General features: G+C 41.6%; 1 protein-coding gene across 1 annotated transcript in view; it reads left to right on the top strand.

Moving 5' to 3' along the window:
• Positions 1–16,215, top strand: part of LOC139454016 (b(0,+)-type amino acid transporter 1-like) — a 38,930-nt gene that overhangs the window by 15,818 nt on the left and 6,897 nt on the right. The window contains exons 5-10 of the mRNA XM_071235498.1: positions 1,296–1,421; positions 7,861–7,960; positions 10,040–10,084; positions 11,420–11,543; positions 13,023–13,126; positions 13,791–13,887. Coding sequence (XP_071091599.1) covers positions 1,296–1,421; positions 7,861–7,960; positions 10,040–10,084; positions 11,420–11,543; positions 13,023–13,126; positions 13,791–13,887 — 596 coding nt within the window. The remainder of the gene's footprint in view (positions 1–1,295; positions 1,422–7,860; positions 7,961–10,039; positions 10,085–11,419; positions 11,544–13,022; positions 13,127–13,790; positions 13,888–16,215) is intronic.

The raw sequence follows: 16,215 nt of genomic DNA, 5'->3' as shown, positions 1-16,215 counted from the left end.
GACCACGCCTGCTAATGGACTAGTTTCCTGATTGGCTGATAATAGAATGGGCGGGGCTTGTGTTGCATGAGGCCACTGATTTTGTACTGTTTCTATAGTTTCGTTTATGTCACTGATTAAACAAGTAGTCTGTGCACATCGCTGTTATGTTAACACATCCATAAACGCAAACTAAATACTAATAAACTAGCACTCCTACCGGAGGTAAAACCATTGTAATGGATGACACACATGTAGCTGCCTATGTCACCAGACTCCAGTAGTTCCATCAGTAGGATTGCCAACACGGTTAGGATAGAACATATTGCCAAAACAAAAAGTTTAATTGTGAAAATAAGTGAGCTTGAACTTCTAACCATAATCTTCTTACGATGACTTATTGTTATCGACGTGGGTGACAAGTACCGGACACCATATTTAATTGTACGTAGAAACGTTCTTGGTAAAAATGTCAATGTTTACATTTCTCGAGACCCGTGAAGATCCGGGGTAGAATAGGTCTTCAGCAACCCATGCTTGCCGGAAGAGGCGACTATGCTTGTCATAGGAGGCGACTAACGGGATCGGGTGGTCAGGCTCATGCATGTCAATGTATCCCAATTGCATGGATCGATGCTCATGATGTCAATCACTTGATTGCTTGGTCCAGACTCGATTATATACAGACCTCTGTCATATAGCTGGAATATTGCTGAGTGCGGCGTTAAACAACAAACAACTAAACAAACGTTTCTCAAATTTCAAACAACCACATAATTTGCAAATAGATCTGAATAAACTGTGTCAGCAGTGAGTTTTGTTACTCCAAATTGAAAGCTGCTGTTGCTGGTGGTTTATTAGTCCGATTCCCTAAGCTTTCAAATATTTCATTTATGGCATATCGCTTCTCAGATATTTGCAGTCTTGGAATATTTCCCATTAAATACTTTAGGATACCAATGATGGAACGCGGACATCTAAAATATAATAGAGATTTTATTATACGCCATAATGTTCCATGGGAAGGTTAAAGAACAAGGAGAGTAATTCCTGAAATATGCCAGTCACACATACCGCTTCAAACACAGTCATGATCAATACCGACACAAAGAATGGTTATATGAATTACTTGCATTATCTGTGTGTTAATTGTAGTAATGACTCATCAAAGAACGCGGACCAAGCATCGCAATGTGGTCATCGCGCAAACGGAACATATCCATCCTATACACAATCAAGAACTGGAAATCCTGAAATCTTGTTCCGTTGATCGTCTGCTGTGTCTGTATTAGATATTTTCGCTGTTATAATTTCAGTGTTAATCCTGCTGATAAACTGCGCCAGCGTTAAAGTGGCAACCAAAGTCCAGAACGTTCTGACCGGAAGTAAATTGGTCGCCATTGCCATTATATCCATTGGGGGGATCTACAAGATATCTACAGGTGAGAAGGAGTCAATGCCTGGCGATTGAGAGGTCAGGTGAGGTGAAATGGAGTTTTACGTCGCGTTCAAGATTATTGTACTTATATAGCGACGTGCATGCACGTGTGTGTCTCTGTGTGTGGCTGCTTGTACTAGTCCGGACTGATGCCAATTTGTAGTGCCAGCCCACTGAGATACCATGCCGCAGTTTAACATGAATACCCCACTCAGACACAGTATACTGACTCCGAGCCGACCAGTCCTTGTTTAAGTCCCTTAAGGCCGAGCGCCAGACAGGGTAACAACAAGTACCATCTTTTAACGTCTTTTGGTATGACGCGGCCGGGGATCGAACCTCGTACCTTCCGCTCTCCGGGCGGACGCTCTACCACTAGACCACGGAGGCGGTCACCTGGCGACCGAGAAACCATATAAGCCTGTCGTTAGTGATTTCAGTTTAACCTTTACGGTATTCATGTGAGTTGGTGCGTTTGGACAGCTGTTTACACGTAGGTTCATTGCATCTTAATGACATGCAAAACACTACACAGTAAACCCCCGTTTATCTGTCGCTCGTTAATACGAAAAGTCAATGTTCTGGACGAGGTGAGGTGAGGTGAAATGGGGTTTAACATCTCGTTCAAGATAATTTCACTTATGTATATGCGTGTGCGCATACATGCATACGTGCGATTGTGTGGCAGCTTGTACTAGTCTGAACTAATACGCCAATCAGACACAGTAAACTGACTCTGAGCTGACCAGCCTTGTTTTAGACCCTTACTGCCGAGCGCCAGGCAGGGTAATAACAAGTACCATCTTTTAACGTCTTTTGGCATGACGCGGTCGAGGATCGAATCCCGACCTTCCGCTCTCCGGGTAGACCTTCTACCACTAGACCACGGAGGCGGTCCTTCCGGACGATTACTCCTGGGGACACTTACGTGTATACAATGTAACATTATTCCGTTAACATGATTCGTTAATCCGGATAGATAGTTCCAATGGAAACGCTACCTTTGTGATTAATGAAATTTCACTGTATATCAAACATATAATCTATCGGTAAATTGAGCAAACTTCACTTTTCGGCTTATTTCATCCTCAGAGGATCTTGCATCTGTGAACATGTGTAATCTTTGTTCGTCCTTCGAGTGTAATGGTAATGGCGCTTGAGCGCCACATCTGATAATTAGGAGGAAAGTTCCAAGGACCAGTATGGGCATAGACACGGTTCATTGACACAGTGGCTTTCCAGGTACCAGGCAACTGCAGCTTGTACAACACTTGTACAATTTGTAACACCCTGGAAGGTTATACAATTTGAAAACCACTGGAATGTTATAAAATCTGTCGTACGTTGGAAGCTATAACGATCTGTCGTACACTGGAAGGTTATAAAATCTGCCGTACGTTGGAAGCTATAACGATCTGTCTTACACTGGAAGGTTATACAATGTGTAATACACTGGAAAGTTATACAGTGTGTAATACACTGGGAACTTATACAGGGTGTAATACACTGGGAACTTATACAGTGTGTAATACACTGGGAACTTATACAGGGTGTAATACACTGAGAACTTATACAGGGTGTAATACACTGGGAACTTATACAGTGTGTAATACACTGAGAACTTATACAGGGTGTAATACACTGGAAAGTTATACAGTGTGTAATACACTGGGAACTTATACAGGGTGTAATACACTGGGAACTTATACAGGGTGTAACATACTGGAAACTTATACAGTGTGTAATACACTGGAAACTTATACAGGGTGTAATACACTGAGAACTTATACAGGGTGTAATACACTGGGAACTTATACAGGGTGTAACACACTGGGAACTTATACAGGGTGTAACACACTGGGAACTTATACAGGGTGTAATACACTGGAAACTTATACAGGGTGTAATACACTGGGAACTTATACAGGGTGTAATACACTGGGAACTTATACAGGGTGTAATACACTGGAAACTTATACAGGGTGTAATACACTGGGAACTTATACAGGGTGTAATACACTGAGAACTTATACAGGGTGTAACACACTGGAAACTGATACAGGGTGTAATACACTGGGAACTTATACAGGGTGTAACACACTGGAAACTGATACAGGGTGTAATACACTGGGAACTTATACAGGGTGTAATACACTGGGAACTTATACAGGGTGTAATACACTGGGAACTTATACAGGATCAGCAGTCAACCCTAACGCCTTATTGTCATGATAATTTAGAAACTACACGGAATGATTTTGTATGATTAATATAAGATGCAGCTAATCGTATAAACAGACTTCCATGTGAACGCCAGTCACCCATATAATTGAGTGTACATAACCCAACTCGAGGCGAGGAGGGCATTAGGAGTGAGTGAAAGAGTTGGGTTTAACACCACTTTTCACAGTATTCTAGTTATATCACGGCGTGTCAGCTGAATGTGGGAGGGAAGCCTGAAGTGTTAAAGGTCTCAGACGTTGTGACGTTAACCTAATTCACAGACATCATGTATCGAACGTTGCTTCAAAATATCAAAGTGCATTGTCTACCCCGAAACCTGCAATTACATATGAGTGAGTGAGTGAGTGAGTTGGGTTTAACGCTGCTTTTAACAATATTCCAGTTATATCACGGCGTGTCAGCTTAATGTGGGAGGAAAGCCCGAAGTGATGCAGGTCTCAGACGTTTACCACTTCGGTGAAACCCACGAGCACGGGTATGGTGCTGACAAACCTAGAAACATAATTGGGGCGAACCGGGATTCGAACCCACAATCATAGGTTTCTGGCGTGCCCAAGGGACGCAACTCTGCACAGCGACAATTACATATGACATGCCTTTAGGTGTGCCTGTTGAAATGACAGTGTGTGCAATAAAGTAAACAGTATTTCGACAAGGAGCATATATGCGTGTTTTGTCAAAAAAATGGACGTCCACACTATTTGATAGTTCAAGATACATGTATGTCATTTACAGATATTTATATAGCCAATTATGCAACAAAAAGGTACCATCAACTTTAAATAGTAAAAAAATGAGAATACTTTGGTTAGGTTTAGACTAGATAGAACGATAGAAGAGAAATAAAATTCAACATTGGATGAAGACGGCCGCTGCCAAATTATTTGAGACCTCAGTTTTTAATCCCTTCTGAACCTGTCATTGAGGTGATCAATAGTTTATACTCCACATATGTGTGAATCCTAAAATAATTTATAGAAAAATCAACCCCCGTTAAGTCGTTTCAGGGGCGGTGGAGTAGCCTTGAGATTTAAGTGTTGGCTCGGGGTCGATTCCCCACATGTGTACACTGTGTCAAGTCCATTTCTGGTTTCCCCCATGATACAGCTTGGATATCGCTAAAAGTGGCGCAAATGCTATTAATTTCAGTGATCATATATGCTGGGAGCATACCGGTCTCCAGAATAAAACGCGATGCTTTCCAGAGCACACACTCTGAATATCTATGTGATGGAAATGCAATCCCTTTGCCATAAACTCACGAAGAGTAATTTAGAAGGCTGTCAGCTACACGTATTCGATGTTTATAGCATGATAGACGTGGCGACCATGACGTATAGCAACATATGTCTAACGTGCCAGTGACGTGTATTCCGCCTTCATGGCGACAGTATAATACTCTCGGCGTATTTCAGCCGTGTAGCATGTGGTAGCGAAACGCGATAGCACTGGACGCATTTGCAGGTAGTTGGGTCTGTCAGCCGAGAAATATCACATGTCCAACTTTTGGTTGCTTTTACTTTCCTGGTCACCTGTGGGTCAATTGTCCAACAATTGATAACTGATAGCCGGATCATAAGATCCATGTATGATAAGATCCCATGGTTGACAGCGAATTTTGAATAAGGCGATGATAGGCGGTAGGATGAAAAAGCCAGGTAATCTGCTCTAGATACAACGATGTCACATACCTGCTGGCACAGGAAATTAATATCATTATGTAGATACTAAATAATGGCATAAAGCAATCATTTTTACATAAATTGGTGAAACTGGACATTTAAATGCGTTCTTCAATGCAAAGTAGACCGACATAGTACATAACTCACACACGGGTGAATACAATCGTCTTCTCCCAGTCCTTATATAGAAATTGTATCCCTTTTCACTCCTCTAACCTTTGAGGAGTTCCTTCTCTAATCTCATTTGGATTTGCTTTGTGAATAATAAATCTCTTTACACTATAAGTTGTGGCAGGATGAAGAGGGGTGTATGTGGTTTTATACGTCTTGCGTAATGTTAGTTGCACAAGCCGGTTATTACCCTCCAAGGCGGGTGACACAGTATTTTATCGAAATTGTATCCCTTTTAACTCCTCTATGATATACAACAGGTTCTACCATAAACTTAATGCCGAGTATAAATCATATCTACTCCTATATTGTAGACTACATAACCAATCTTGAGGTAACATATCGCTAACTCTTTGTTTGAAATCCACCAGAAATAGTTGAACGCTGCCCACTCTCTTGGAAGCAAAACCAAATCTAAACTGGACAACACATTCTTGACATAAGCACAATCTAAGACATAGAGTATATCATATGCCTTAGGAGTATATCTATTGCTGGGCATATGTATAAAGCCAACTAATCCAAAACTAAATACACCTTAGCAAACAATTATAATGTTTAGGGTATCTTCCACATTCTCCCAAATCACAGCATTTGGAGTTATATTACTCATATGCCGTAAATGTTTACAAGCAATACATTGTAGAAAATGTATTCAGATCCTAAACACAAACCTAAACAAGTTACTTATTCCATACTTTTCTAGTTTAGGTCAAAACATGTTTAGGATTGTGTTTAACAGGTAAGCGTGTTCAGGGTTTAAATGTGGGAAAGACCCGTACACCCGCATTGAGACCTTGATACTATACCTCCATTGTAGGTAATTATACGCGCTTTCAATGGCTTTTAGCGTTAAATGGGAATGCAGAAGTAGGCGGTGTAATTAAAAAAATTAAGGATCTATCGTAGTAATCAGACATACTTTCATTATCAGCTTCAGTTTCCTGAATGAGACAAATACTAATATTAATACAGCAACAACACATTTATAAACACAACACTAAACCAAAACACACAAAACCTCGGCGGGATACGAACCTGCATCGTTTGTAATCCTTCACGCTACCACCTGTGCTACGGAGACAATTTTCCTTGTCACCATAAACCTTGCTAATGGTACATGTTTATTTAACATTGTACAAAGTGTGTTGGTCGTATTTGTGTGATGCACTTACCTGTGAATCTGATTTGCAGACCTAATTTCAATATATATTATACATCTTATCCATATTGACATATTGCATAATGATATGCATTTTCTTCAAACATGTTTAAATTCTAAACATGTTTAAACGAGTTTAAATTCTAAACATGTTTAAACGAGTTTAAATTCTAAACATGTTTAGATTACGGGATGGTGTGCTCAGGTGGTGTTTAGGCTGCAAGACGATAGTTCATTTCATGTGTGTCGACTCCAAACGAATTTAGCTCGAACACACCAAACGTGTTTTCCGTTTTGGATTTAAACAAATTTCTAAACGTGTTTGGATCTAAACATGGCTTGTATGTGTTAACACTCTAAACACATTTTATCAGTGTATAATGTCCCCTCTGTATACACCATGTCTTTGGCAGGCCCATCATTATGACCAGAAGAGTAAACTTGGCCTTATTTGAATCAGAAAAGAAGTAAATAGTGTATGGAAATTGGTTATAACAATACATCGTATTGAGCATATCAAGTAATGCTTCCCTGGCCTTTAAATTAATGTCAACTGTTTTCTGCAGCAGTTCACGTCTATTACACGAATGTTAACTGTTTGCTGCAACATGTCACGTCTATTACATGAATGTTAACTGTTTGCTGCAACAGGTCACGTCTATTACACGAATGTCAACTGTTTACTGCAGCAGGTCACGTCTATTACACGAATGTCAACTGTTTACTGCAGCAGGTCACGTCTATTACATGAATGTCAACTGTTTACTGTAGCAGGTCACGTCTATTACACGAATGTCAACTGTTTACTGTAGCAGGTCACGTCTATTACATGCATGTCACCTGTGTACTGCAGAAGGTCACGTCTATTACACGAATGTCAACTGTTTACTGTAGCAGGTCACGTCTATTACACGAATGTCAACTGTTTGCTGCAGCAGGTCACGTCTATTACACGAATGTCAACTGTTTACTGTAGCAGGTCACGTCTATTACATGAATGTCAACTGTTTGCTGCAGCAGGTCACGTCTATTACACGAATGTCAACTGTTTACTGTAGCAGGTCACGTCTATTACATGAATGTCAACTGTTTACTGCAGAAGGTCACGTCTATTACACGAATGTCAACTGTTTGTTGCAACAAGTCACGTCTATTACATCAATGTTAACTGTTTGCTGTTGCAGGGAACGCGTCTTATATCGCCGAGGGCTTCCAGGACACAGAGAGCAACCCGTCCATCATCGCACTGGCTTTCTACAACGGCTTGTGGGCATATGACGGATGGTGAGGTGCAAACGTTGCTTCCGTTCACAATATCACGGTATAGTGTAACATATTGACACACGTGGGGAAAGCATTACGATAAATACCCTGGATCTCTTCTCTACCGAGTAAAATTCGAAAAGCATTACGCTAAATACAGTCAAATTATGAACGAGAGAAATTCTGTGAAATAAGCGATATGAGGGATGGGGGCGGTGACGTCACTTTACTTCCGAACCGAAGCTGGGGTGACGAATAGGGGTAGTGGATATTTTTCATAATGAATGAAGATAAAAGGGGCTGTCATGTATTACATGGGGTGGTGGGTCAGAGCTTTTTTATGTATTAATAGATAGTAACCTTCCCCTAATGCTTGTCATATTTTTGGATTACCCACTTCATGTCGCTTTACATTTATCCCTCCCTCCCTCATATATATGTATACTATTTTAAGACCCTACCATAGAAACGGTCATATTTTTGGGTGACCCTACCTCGATTCCATCTGACCCTAGTTCCCTATTATAAATGACCGGTCCATAATACGGGATAATCGGTGAGAAGGAAAATATACAAGTCTGTCGTAGTGAGATATGAGAAACTTCCTGATATTGTCAGACGAAAATTACAAGTTTGTTTGTTTTGTTTGTTTATTTGTTGTTTAAAGCAATATTCCAGCTATATGACGGCGGTCTGTAAATAACCGAGTCTGGACCAGTCAATCCAGTGATTGACATCATCAGCATCGACCCACGCGATTGGGATACGATCACATGCATCAACCAAGTCAGCGAACCTGTCAACCCGATCCCGTTAGTCGCCTCTCACGACAAGCATAGCCGCCTTTTACGGATGGGTTGCTGAAGACCTATTCTACCCCGGATCTTCACGGGTCGAAAATTACCAGTTGGAATGTTGGCACCTGAGCTCTGCGTTCAGTACATACCTGGGGAAGTTATTTCCCCAGAGCTAGTACCGAGAAGGTTCCGGGAAGAATAAGAACGTATCAATCGATCAATGTTTGTTGTGTCAAGGCCAACTGATCAATAATCCGCACCATCACAATAGTCCAATCTTGTTGCACATACACTTTTACATCGAACTGTTAAGGCATGTAGATATTTTCCTAACATGAATAATCAATCAGTGTTTGCAAACAGGGTACTGCCATATTACTTATTGTAATTGTCAGGAGTTCGTAACAGCCTGGTTCCCTGGGTATGCTGAGCTGTCGCTACTTTGAGCGCAGCATACCCAGGGAACCAGGCGTAATTATTCATTATAATGGGCTATGAAGAAGAATATGTTCTTCATCTTTAATGACGTTACACAGTGAGACAATCAGACATTCCAGGATTGCCATCTTGAACATCGATCCACGCAGTTGGGACACGATGACACGTAATCAAACACCGGTCCATTTAGTCGCCTCTTTCGACAGGCACTGCTGGGGTCATATGCACTTACCCACATTCCAACGTATGTAGAGCCCTTAAAACCTACAGTGGTCTAAAGATTACAAAATTCCTGAGTGGGCGGAACTTATATGACAATAAACTACATGTTATAAACCTGGTGTGCAGATTGCAAATGAAACAGCCGAGACGGCGATGCGTTCGTTAGACGTCAACTAGTTTTGCGGAAGATAGTGTCACGTGATCACATAAGCTCCTCCCATTCATTGTACACTTTAGACCATTATAGGTTTGAGGGCACAACACACGTACTGGCTCTTTAGTGGGAATTTCACCTTGATCTATGGCTGACGAGAAGGGAAGGTGTGAAGTGTCTGTTTCAGCGTGTCATCTTGTTAAACAACGCTCGAACTATTAACAGCTTCCATTCATCATGTCATACACTACTGGCATCTGGCATATGATGAACATGATGGTCACAGACATCAGAGCCCACTCAGGACATTCACCGCAAATAAAATAGATAGTTTACGTGCGCTTCAAGTTTAAGAATGGATGTTGTGGGTTGCTGAAGACCTATTCTACTCCGGATCTTCACGGGTCTTAAGAATAGATGAAAATTCGGAAAACGTTGAACATGTTCCTAGTATCCTATATATATCTAAATAAACACATCCATTTTCAGGAATAACCTCAACTTTGTCACGGAGGAATTAAAGAATCCACGAAGGTATGCGGTTTATCTGAGTAACTAAATATAGCTGACAATCGTGAGCCAGGTGGATTTATTGTGCCACATGTTTAACACACTTCAATTAATCTTTCAGTAACTGTTAAAACTATATCCATGTGATATTCGTAACATTTCTTTTGTGGCGTCACGGGAAGTGTGCACAGTACAGATAAGGTTCTTTTGCACAGGCAAAAATGCAAAACTCAGATACTCCATGACACAGCACAGCTTAAAGTGTGAAAACATATATAATATAATATGATATAATATGTGTGTGTGTGTGTGTGTGTGTGTGTGTGTATGTGTGTGTGTGTGTGAGACTGTTTTTACTAGTCCGGACTGATGCCGATTTATAGTGCTAGCCCACTGAGATACCATGCCGCAGTTTAAACATGGACCCCAGGAACCACTGTTAGCGACCTGTGTATATATGTCTCCAGGAACCAATGTTGGCGACCTGTGGAAATATGTCTCCAGAAACCAATGTTGGCGACCTGTGTAATTCATGTCTCCAGGAACTACTGTTGGAGACCTTTGGAAATATGTCTCCAGGAACCACTGTTGGCGACCTGTGTATATATGTCTCCAGGAACCACTGTTGGCGAGGGGGCACGGGTGGCCCAGTCGTCTAAGGCGCCGCGATTCGCTGTGCAGAGTTGCGTCCCTTGGACACGCCAGAAACCTATAATTGTGGGTTCGAATCCCGGTTCCCCCAGTTATGTTTTAAGGTTTGTAAGCACCATACCCGTGCTCGTGGGTTTCACCGAAGTGGTAAAGGTCTGAGACCTGCATCACTTCGGGCTTTCCTCCCACATTCAGCTGACACGCCATGATATAACTGGAATAATGTTAAAGCCGCGTTAAACCCAACTCACTCAATCACTGTTGGCGATCTGTGGATATATGTCTCCAGGAACCACTGTTAGCGACCAGTGTATATATGTCTCCAGGAACCACTGTTGGTGACCTGTGTGTAAATGTCTCAAGGAACCAATGTTAGCGACATGTGGATAAATGTCTCCAGGAACTACTGTTGGCGACCTGTTGATAAATGTCTCCAGGAACCACTGTTAGCGACCTGTGTATATATATGTCTCCAGGAACCAATGTTAGCGACCTGTGTATATATATCTCCAGGAACCACTGTTGGCGACATGTGTATATATGTCTCCACGAACCACTGTTAGCGACCTGTTGATAAATGTCTCCAGGAACCACTGTTGGCGAACGGTGTATATATGTCTCCAGGAACCACCGTTGGCGACCGTGTGTATAAAAATGTCCCCAGAAACCATTGTCAGTATTTAGTAGAAATTCCGGTCACTGTTTCAGAAATCTGCCTCTAGCCATTATATTTGGTATTCCGCTGACGACGATATGCTACGTCCTCGTCAACATAGGCTACTTTAGCGTCATCTCGAAGGAGGAAGTCCTGCTCATTGATGCCGTGGCAGTGGTAAGTCCATGTACACGCATGTTGTTAGAATTGATATCGAATTTGTAGTTGTATATGTGTTGGTATCAGTAGTGCCAGATGGAGTGTAGGAACCACTTTTAATACTCAAGCTGATACTGGTCGAGTCACCACAACCAAACTTAGCGACCTTTACTGAAACACAAAAACCCACTGTGTGACACGAATAGCTCCCTTCATAAGACTTTTAGTCTGCTTGGATGTGGTTGCGTGTGTAAATTAAAGTGTCAGCTTCAGTTCATACACTGTAAAAGATTATTAGAAATGGGTTTCAGTTCTAAACGGAATACACATTTAGTGTGTTTTGTCTTAACGCATTTAGGTCTATGAGCTATCGTCTCACAGCTTAAACACAACCTAAACACAACAGCCCCATAATCTAAACATGTTTCGACTTCACACAGAGATGTTACAGGTTCGCATCCCGCCGAGGTTTAAATCGCTGTGACCATAAGTATGTTGTTGCTGTGTGACTGATCGTATTTATCTCATACAGGGAGCTGACAATGACAGTATATCTGATTTGAACGATAGAACCTTAACCTTTTTTAGTTCATACTACCCACCCCTAAATTAATCCAGTTTATATTACCAAAATAGCTTTTATCCCCCCCCCCCCCCTCTCCCCTCTCCCCACGCACTCACTTCTGTATCCCCATTACGCGCTAATAAAACCATAGAAAGCGCCCCTTTTTAAATTACCTACAATGAATTTCAATCTGGTATACACATTTACAACTGTTAAACACAATCCTAATCATATTAAGACCTTAACATGCCAAAATTATGGGACAAGGAACGTGTTTAAGTTTGTGTTTAGGATCTAAACACAATTTTACAGTGTACAAACAAGGAAGGAAACACGATTAAACGTAATTGATATATTTTTCTTGAGACTACAGGTTGATTGTGGTTGTTTCAATAAAATAATTTTGCATGCGTCCAGAGCGCAGTCGATATAGCCCTTCGTGGATTCGAAATAAAGGAAAATGCGCGTCGTTAGATGTATCATGTCTTATAACCCTCTGTCCAAATTCATTTTTGTAGCAAAAAGATACATATGTTACGAACAAAATACGTCCATAGTGTTTGATATTTGACGGTCAGAGCGTAAACATCAACGCCAGAAAATAATCAATCTATTATCTGCCGAAACAGACTCCAAGCATTATATATTGAATCTTCACATGCATTAACATAATATGGATATACACAAACAATGATAATATAGCAACCAGGTTAGAAGAAGCTAGAGTATTAGATATATTTCACTTATACGTTTGGAGCGTGAAGCGTTACAGGTAAACTTTCTGTTTAAGCAGAGACCATACATATATATCGGTATATGGTCCCTGGTTTAAGCGAGCACTCGCTGTGACGTTTGAGTATAATTTGCTTTGCTCTTCTGTCACACAATTTTGTTACATGTTCATTGTGCATGTGTTACAATTCTGTTTACAGACTTGGGGAAACAAATTACTTGGAGTTATGACGTGGATCATCCCGTTTTTTGTCGTCCTGTCCTGCTTCGGCGCAGCCAATGGGTCGCTGTTTGCTAGTGGGAGGTAGGCTCCGTCGCCCATAGGTTCTACCGACAATACCTTTACTAACCAAGTGGCCCACTGACTGGGGAATATGCCATCCTTGTCGTAAATACACCGATGTATCATGGTTACTGCAGTTTTGGTTTGGTTTGGTTTGTTGTTTAACGCCGCACTCAGCAATATATGAGCTATATGACGGCGGTCTGAAAATAATCGAGTCTGGACCAGACAATCCAGTGATTGACATCATCAGCATCGATCTACGCAATTGGGATCGATGACATGCTTCAGCCAAGTCAGCGAGCCTGACCACCCGATCACGTTAGTCGCCTCTTACGACAAGCACAGTTGCCTTTAACGGCAAGCATGGGTTGCTTACTTCAGTTTAACTGCTCGTACTTATGTAAGGTACGGATCGGTACCCCCGTGCTTTTGTTTGCAACGGTCGCCATGTTGGAACTTTATTTTCAGAATATGTTCAAGATATTTAGTATAATAAGTAACTATGCATATATAAGACTAACGAAAATTAAACACAGATGAACAGATAACGCACAATCTGGGCATTCCCTATATTCGCGGCCGAGTCTTCATTGCGCTTCCGGAAAGAGGCGAGATTGTCCGATTGCCCTAATTCATGTTCAAGACCAATGCTAATAAGTTTGGTGTGTTATTTTGTTGCCAGATTGTGCTACGTGGCGGCGAGGGAGGGGCATCAGATGCAGGTGCTGTCCTTCATCGATATACACCGACGGACGCCAGTCACGGCACTTATATTCACGGTAAAACCTCTTCGTTATATATTAATATATTCACATGCACAAAAGTGAAGCGCCACCCACCATATTTGTGAACTGTTACTTTTGGCACTTAATGATGACTATTATAACGAGATGTACGATTGTTATAAGCCGTATATGTAAACCTCATGTGATGCAAAAGTTGTCCCAAAGCAAGTTTATCTTGTGTTCCAAAAGAATATGAGCAGAATGGAATTTTACCGAAGACCAGAAATTGAAGGATTAGAAAACATTAAAAACTTTTTTTGTCATGTAACTGTCATGATATCAGCAGACCATAGCAGGTGTCACATAGACACCCTAGGGAGTGCAGAGTCTATTGCAAGACAGAAACGTCAGTAACGTGTGTATGATCCACGGACATTGACCACAGCTTCAACCCTACGCCTCATACTCATTACAAGTCGTTGAATGCTTCTCTGAGGCAAACGGATCCGTTCTTCATGAAGTGCGGCTTCAACTCCAGCGAGATTTTGAACTGGGGGATTGCGATGTCTGATTTTCCGGCCAAGAATGTCCCAGAGATGCTCCATCGTATTAAGATCCGGACTACAGGCAGGCCAAGGAAGAGTTGCAATAGCTTCTTGACGCAAATAAGCCAAAACTGCCCGAGATCTGTGTGGTCTAGCATTGTCGTCCATGTAAACAGGTCTTGTCTGAAGAGGATGGTTGTCAAAATGAGGGACTACCACTGGACGAAGAACGGCATCTTGGTATTGTTGGCCATTCAGGTTTCCACGAATTGTCACCAGCGGAAGTTGCAGCCGAAGGAAACACAACCCCATATCATGACAGACCCCCCGCCACATGCTAAGGTCTTCTGGATGTTCCTTGGTGCAAAACGAGTGTTACGTTGCCTCCAAACACGTATTCGACCATCAAGAGTTCTTTGCAGCATCGACTACGGGCACGACACCATATCAGACGATTCCGCATGTGCCTCTCAGTCAGTTGAGGACGTTTTACTGGTCTTCTGGCGTTATAACCAGCCGCTCTGAGGCGACGCCGAGAGTCTCTGATGAGTAATCCACTGCAGTCTTAAATCTGTTGAAGTGGCAAATGGATTTCTCTGACTATCCTGAAAAGACGTCTTTCCTCTCTGTTAGAGGTCTTTCTTGGCCTACCAGACCTATGCCTGTCATTGACATCATTGGTTTGACCATGTTTGACAATCAAACGAGTGATAACACTGTGATGACGACCCATTTGTCTTGCAATGGCCCTGCATGACATGCCAGCATTTGTCATGCCTATCACTTGCCATCTTTCAGCGTTCGTTATCTTTCTCCTCACCATGGCTGATTTTCAACCTCTATTGGAAGGGGAATTTCACACAGGGGCAAAATGCAACCACGTGTCTGAAACTTGAATTTCACTATTTATAGGGTAGGCTAGGGGAACTGCAGCAACACGTAAAGCACGCTTTCCTTGTGGTATCTGGACAAATTTGGGTTCATGAAACTATGGAAGCCTTATTCAGTCATACATCATCATATTTCGTATTTCTGATTCCCACACGTGAAATCAAGAGACCATGGATATGGTGGCGCTTAACTTTTGTGCATGTGTATATAATTTCAGCCGAGAAGCCACACACTGTAAGTATGTGTTTAGAATGTAAACACATAAAGAAACATTTAGGTCTAAAAATGTGTAGGAATGTGTTAAAATCTTAAACAGAATACATATGTGGGCAGTTCCAGCTAAACGTATTCAAAATTTAAAGTCATTTATACATGTTTACGACATAATGCAGATCATTGAGTATTTTCCCAATAATCATGTTCAGCATTTAAATTAAACATGTTTAAATAAATAGATTTTGAAGTGCAAATCAATTTCACGGGATATTGCATAAAACATTTACCACAAAGACTTAATGCTGACAAGGAAAATTGACATATGTGACGACATGACTCCGTAGCAAAGGTGGTTGCGTGAATTTTTCCAGGATCTTTCCCACATTGAGACCCTAAACACGTTCAGCTCCTTTACATGTTTAGACCTAAACGCGTCAAATTATGGGGCAAGGGACGTGTTCAGGTCTGTGTGTAGGATCAAGACACCGCTTTTACAGTGCGCTGGGTTGGATGAGGCTTGTGTTTGTGGGATGTTTGGTAGAGAGGAAAATGGCAGAGGTGGGTGGCGGTCACAGGGAGGGACTCGGAGTTCTCGGGTAGGTAAAAAAATACAGATACATTTCATTCATGTTGGCTGTTGTATCGTACATTGTACAACATGTGTGTGCAATGAAATGGCATTAAGATTAAGAGTATTAGCGCCACGACTGTCGTAACCCCCCTGCTCCAT

This window comes from Haliotis cracherodii, unplaced genomic scaffold, assembly GCF_022045235.1.
Source record: "Haliotis cracherodii isolate W230 unplaced genomic scaffold, xgHalCrac1.p SCAF_10, whole genome shotgun sequence".
In the NCBI taxonomy this organism is placed as follows: Eukaryota; Metazoa; Mollusca; class Gastropoda; order Lepetellida; family Haliotidae; genus Haliotis; species Haliotis cracherodii.
This window is presented reverse-complemented; position numbering and strand designations above follow the sequence as displayed.